The sequence below is a fragment of the Plectropomus leopardus genome, unplaced genomic scaffold (genome assembly GCF_008729295.1).
Source record: "Plectropomus leopardus isolate mb unplaced genomic scaffold, YSFRI_Pleo_2.0 unplaced_scaffold17869, whole genome shotgun sequence".
NCBI lineage: Eukaryota > Metazoa > Chordata > Actinopteri > Perciformes > Serranidae > Plectropomus > Plectropomus leopardus.
In genome coordinates this window covers 1-5695 of record NW_024619241.1, presented here as the reverse complement: position 1 = coordinate 5695, position 5695 = coordinate 1, and the positions used below count along the sequence as shown (strand labels likewise).

Genomic DNA, 5695 nt, shown 5'->3' with positions numbered 1-5695 from the left:
ATTTTTGGTCCCGGTGTTAAGTTGCTGATTGCCATCTTCCCATCTTTTGGGAAGGTTTCAAAGGGATAAGCGGCCGTGTCTGGACGGTCTCCGGGTCTGTCTCACCTGTCTCGGGACTCATCTCGTCCAGCAGCTTCACCATGCCTTCTCCCTGCATGGAGGTCCAGTGTTTGATGGGCGAGCCTCCTCCGATCTTGCTGTACTGCTCCTGGATCTTTGGCGTGCGGCGCTTGGCGATGAACGGGCCGAGCTTGCTGCAAAACAAAAGGACAAATCGAATAGTTACAACCACACTCGTGGACTCTATTAGAGCCCATTATGAACGCTGAGATTTTATAACAGTAGGTTTATATAATAAATAAAACACTAGTGCTTTTTGCTGCTGCTTTGAAGTGACTCTTTGTTGTTCATCACGTCACCTATAAAAGCGAAAGTGTTTCCATTGCAGTTTGGTGAGATATGGCTTTTATCACCTGAAAGATCACCTCTGGCGAGCGTAAAAACTTCTTTTGCGATAAATGGGAGCGTTTTTTTGCCCGAAATGTACGTATTTCCATTAAGCGTATTTTATATTTGCAATTTCAATTTTAGTAGCATTTTCAGAGAAAAAACAGGGTGTGTCCCACGACACGTCTACAGTAAGTTTACTGCGTCCTTTTGTGCCGAAGAGGAAGATCTCGGTTTATCCCAAACATGTTTTTATTGTCTGCTCTGCTTTTTAACCTGCACAGCTTAACGTGACACAACAGAAAAACACACCGCCATCATCGCCATCAGTTAATGCCATCTTATTTACCGACAGGATGACGGCAGTCAAAAATGTGAATATCAGGTGATTGCGGCGCTACATAAAAAGTCAGAGAAGTTATAGCATCTCACCCTGAAGGGGACATGCATGTCTGTGCATGAAAACCAGTTTATAAAACGTCTTTGTGCTTCTGGTTTCAGCCACAACCTTGATATAAAACCTAAAACTTTTTTCTATTTTTCAGTTTTAAGTCATGTCTAAAATCACACGTGCTGTGATTAAATCATTATTCTGGATCAGGATGTCTGTTCAGGACTCCAGATTAATCTGAGGGGGTCACAGAGGATTAGAAGTGTATGAAAGAAAAACATGTATTTATATTTCTGTTCCCACAGAACGCTTTCTTTCTTTTCTCTACTCTAATTTTCTTTTTCCCCTTCTGAAACACTGGATACTTTCACATCAGATGACAAATCTTTTTTGTTGATCTTCTTGTAACTCACACCCACTCTAAAACCAGAACCTGTGACGCTGGGTCACAAGAAATTCATTTCAGGGAGTCACGAGTCAAACGGGTTGAGACAGACTTCTTCAGAAGGATCAGTTTTTTCTTCAGGTTAAAAAAAGCAGCAACAAGAAACACTTTGTTGTTTGGTTATTGTGAAGCAGACAAACAGAGCGCAGCGCGCACCCTGACTTTACAACAGGGATCCTGAACTTGCTTTGCTTTGGGGCCACTTTTGCAAAATAACAGGATGCATTTTCAGGGGTCAGTGTTTCAACGGCTTTAGGACATTTCTCAAATTTGAGGATGTTTCTAGGATTTTACATGTTTGTGGAATTTTAGGTCATTTTTAGGATTTCAGGACATTTCTAGCAAGCAGAATAACGCCCCAAAGACAATTTTTGGCGATGGAAAAACAGCATGGCCATTTAACAGAAATCCCTTAACCTCTGACGTCAAAATATCTGAGGGCAGAACAGTGTTGTGGGTATTCATGAGTCTCCCCTTTACAGACTTGCCCACTTTATGTCAGCCTCATGCAGCTTTTTGTAGTCATTTAACTTCTAATCGAGATAATCTGGTAAAATTTGCTTTATCTTTTTTAATATGGAATTCAAAATAGTTTTGTAATGCAAAATAATGGAATTGAAAACGTGTGATTAAAAATGCAATTAGTTGTAATTAACTATAGAAATTCTGCGATTAATAGCGATTTTAAAGATTATCCTTTGACAGCCCTAATATTTTCTCACCTCCACTTCAGCCAAAATAACTTAAATCTCAGCATCTGAAAAGTTTTTCTCTTTTTCTTTGTCGATGTTCGCAGGTCGACAGGATGCAGAGTCATTTTCACCTTCTTATGAGCAGGTGTGTACGCTGCTGATTATCAGAAGTGTGTTGCCGATCTACGATTGATTAGTATCATGAACAAACACACACATATTTACAATTAAACACAAGTTTCCAATATTGTTCATATTGTTGAATCCTTTTGTAGTTTTTTAGTATCAAGACTTTCATGTGCAAACCGACACACAGATTTACTAACAATTCATGAATGAGACTTAATATTCTGAGTGTGTGTGTGTGTGTGTGTGTGTGCACGCGCGTGCATACTTCTGTACGGGAAGTTTCATCAGGTCTGTGTCCATGAAGAGCCGCAGCAGGAAGTCGTGAACATCTTCTAGTTTTTCGGGTCCTCCCATGTTCAGCATCAAGACGCCCGTCTTCGGCTTCCTGCAGGCGCAAGAGATTCATAATCAATAATTCATATCTCAGAGGGCCTCGACTCACTGCACAAACATGTAGAGCTTATTGATTATTAACGATGGGTAATTAATGAGTCCGTCTATAAGTAAATCTTGCAATGTATTGATTTATATCTGCTAATGCACAAATGAATTGTGGGTATTTGATTGCTAATGCCATTATGTTAAAAAAAAACACAATTCATAGGAATTTGATATTTCTGCAAAGATAGTCTGAAGAGTGCTGCAGGATTTACGTTATTTTGTTTTCGCAGGCCAAACTGGAAGTTAACATCGCTGTGGTTCTGTCATCAAAGAGCAAATGTGATTTTTCATTTAAATTTTGTGAAAACTGATAAACATAACATAACATGATGCTTACACGTTTACATCTTCACGCCACCTTTACGACTTTTGAAGCTTAAATGCTATTTCTGGAAGTTAAAAGCTAATATTAGGCTATAGTGGAACTACATCATGGTCGCATGGCTTTAACGTCACAATCAACCAGCTAATATGAACTTGTCCATAAGTTCTGACGTGTGCCGTAATGCTTTCAGCTGCTCACTTCATCACCTGTGCAGATTCACACATGCACAACTCTGACTTCTGCTTCTTCATACACCTCTGTGCCTCCAATGTCCCTCAAGAATCTGCTGTCTCATTCATAATTATTGTTTGGTTATCATCTTCAAAGGGCAGATTACAGCCAAAAAAATGTTAGAAGCTGAGACGAGAAGGATCAAAAGACATCGAAAGAGAGCAGAGGAGCAAGGATCCACCATTGTCTGAGTCAACAGTGTTATAATCTGTAATTCTACTCTAAAAACATTACAGAGAGACAAATGAAACAAACTAGAGTTTTTCTACGTGCAGCTCCTGGTTTTTATTTGTCTTATGCACAGACAGAGGGTTGATGTGATACACGTTTCTGCAAATAGTGTCACTGAGTTACACTGATCTGCAGGTCACAACAAAGCGCTGGCCTGCCACTGAAGAGGAAGACTTCCTGCAAGTAAACATGAAAGCAATGCTGGTTTTATTCTCTCCAGAACTGGAATTACTGCTTTGTGGTTGTATGCCTCCGCCAACTAATTAACGCATCAGTCCAGACTCGTGTAAAATACGTAGTGAAATCTTCAAAGGAATTTAACAGAATGTATTAAATAAAATCCGGCAGACGACAGACGGCAAACCGGATGTCGTATTAGTGAACGACAGCAGGACGGTAAAATTAGGGAAGGCTGGCCGATAATAACGGTAACAGCAGACAGCATTGCTGTTACTGTAAAGTTAAAATATTTGAACTTTTTGGCTGTCCTTTTTAACCGGATATAGTATAGCTCCCACACAAGGAGGAAGCATAGCCGGTCTGGAAAAGGAAATACTCGGATTTGTAATATCAGAAAGTGAAATCCTACAGAAATGTTACAAGAAAAGCGGACATATGAATGAAAACATACAAACTGATAAATTCATGACTTTTGAAGGGAATTTTACTTTAGTTACCCTTTAGAGAGAATTTAATTTAATTTTAAGTTTACAATAAAATATGAGGAGAAAGCTTCCTTTTATGGTAATGCAAACTGCTAAAATAATTACATAAAACAGTGTTTTGTGCGGGTCACCTGTTCTCCTGCGTTTCTGGCGTCGCAGTCTGAGCTAAAGCTGCAGCGGTGGAGCGTCTCCGCACACTCAGACTGACGCTGCTCCTGGCAACTACGGCAGGAGAAGAAAACAAGTCATTCATTCATACATTTGCTTTATTAACCATTTGAAATTGAAACTGAAATCTTCCAAAAACATGGACAGAAAGCAATGAGCAACTTGAAAAGACAAGCACCCCTCCACCACCAAAAAAGGGGAACTGAACTTTTTTCTGAAGCCTAATTCTAATTATAGTTTTCTGGGCATTTTTCCCCCCAATCCTCCATTTCTAAAACAAAATTTTAGACAATTTTGTATTTATTTGACATCATTTTGTGTCTTCTTGTTTCTTTTTTGTCTCTTTGTCCTTGTTTTGTATCTCCGACTTATTTTTTTTCTCTTTTTTTGAGTGTGATGTGTCTCTTGGTATTCGTTTTCTGTCTTCATTTGCTCGTTTTTGTTTCTTTGTGTCTTATTTAGGTAATTTTTGAGGATGATTTTTGATCATTTTGCATCACCTTGTAGTCATTTTGTGACTCTTTATAGTCATTTTTGGTCATTTTGTGTCTCTTGCTAGACATTTTGTGTCTCTTTGTAATTGTTTTGTGCTTTATGTAGCTATTTTGTCAGGGTCCACAGATTATCGGCCTGACTGGTTTTTGGAATTATTTCTGGTTATTTCTTCTAATGATCAATGAAAAAAATAATTTATTAAAAAGGTACAAAGAACTTTTAATTATATAAAGTTTTCACTTTATAAAAAAAAGTTTCTGGGAACTTGCTGTACATGAAGTTTCATGTTTTTGATTAAACACATGCTATAAACATTAAAACAAAGTTTTGTGTTGGTGTTTGTTATACTCCAAAATCTTATTATTGACAAAGATTTTTATTTTAAATGCATATCAGTTCCAAATATCAGTTATCTGTCTCATTAACTACTAATAATCAGTATCAGTATGTCGATTATTTTGCGTCTACCTACAGTTCCTTTGCATATTTTTGTGCCATCTCATAATTGTGGTTTTTCAGAAACGTATCTCAAGCAGAATTTTATTTAAGTTCTGTCGGTCTGAAAAACATTTTAGATGCTAAAAAATATAGTCAAATATCAACTCTACAATGACCTCTGTGACATGAGGTCACACTGAGTAAACCTCAACACGTTTAAATAATAAGCACCACTGTCATAAAAGTTAGCGTAAAAAATAAATAAAAATACATATATTACGAGCTGCAGAGGGCACACCGAAAATATAATATTATAAATGTATTTAAAATAAAAAAGTTAGGAGCTGTAGTGTATCGCAGTGAGTGGTGCAGTACCTCGGAGCGCCGCCAGGAGGCCCGCTGCGATTATGCAAGTTCACAACACTGGAATTGTGTAACTCCGCGTGAATGTCTCTCACTCATCGCGTAAAACGTGCACCGTTACCGGCTGCGCGCGGTATTTACGGGTCCTGTAGCTGTTACTAAATGCGGTACAAGTACGGGATAAGTCCATTATATAACATTAACATTAAACTGTAACCTCCAGTCATGCTGGGG

General features: G+C 38.3%; 1 protein-coding gene across 1 annotated transcript; it reads right to left on the bottom strand.

The window, feature by feature from the left end:
• Positions 1 to 16: 16 nt before the first annotated feature.
• fech (ferrochelatase) lies at positions 17 to 4219 on the bottom strand (the record flags this gene model as incomplete). Its single annotated transcript, XM_042515124.1, has 3 exons — positions 17 to 254; positions 2370 to 2489; positions 4129 to 4219. Coding segments are annotated over 3 exons (449 nt in total), but the record flags the coding sequence as incomplete, so codon positions are not given.
• Positions 4220 to 5695: the final 1476 nt, after the last annotated feature.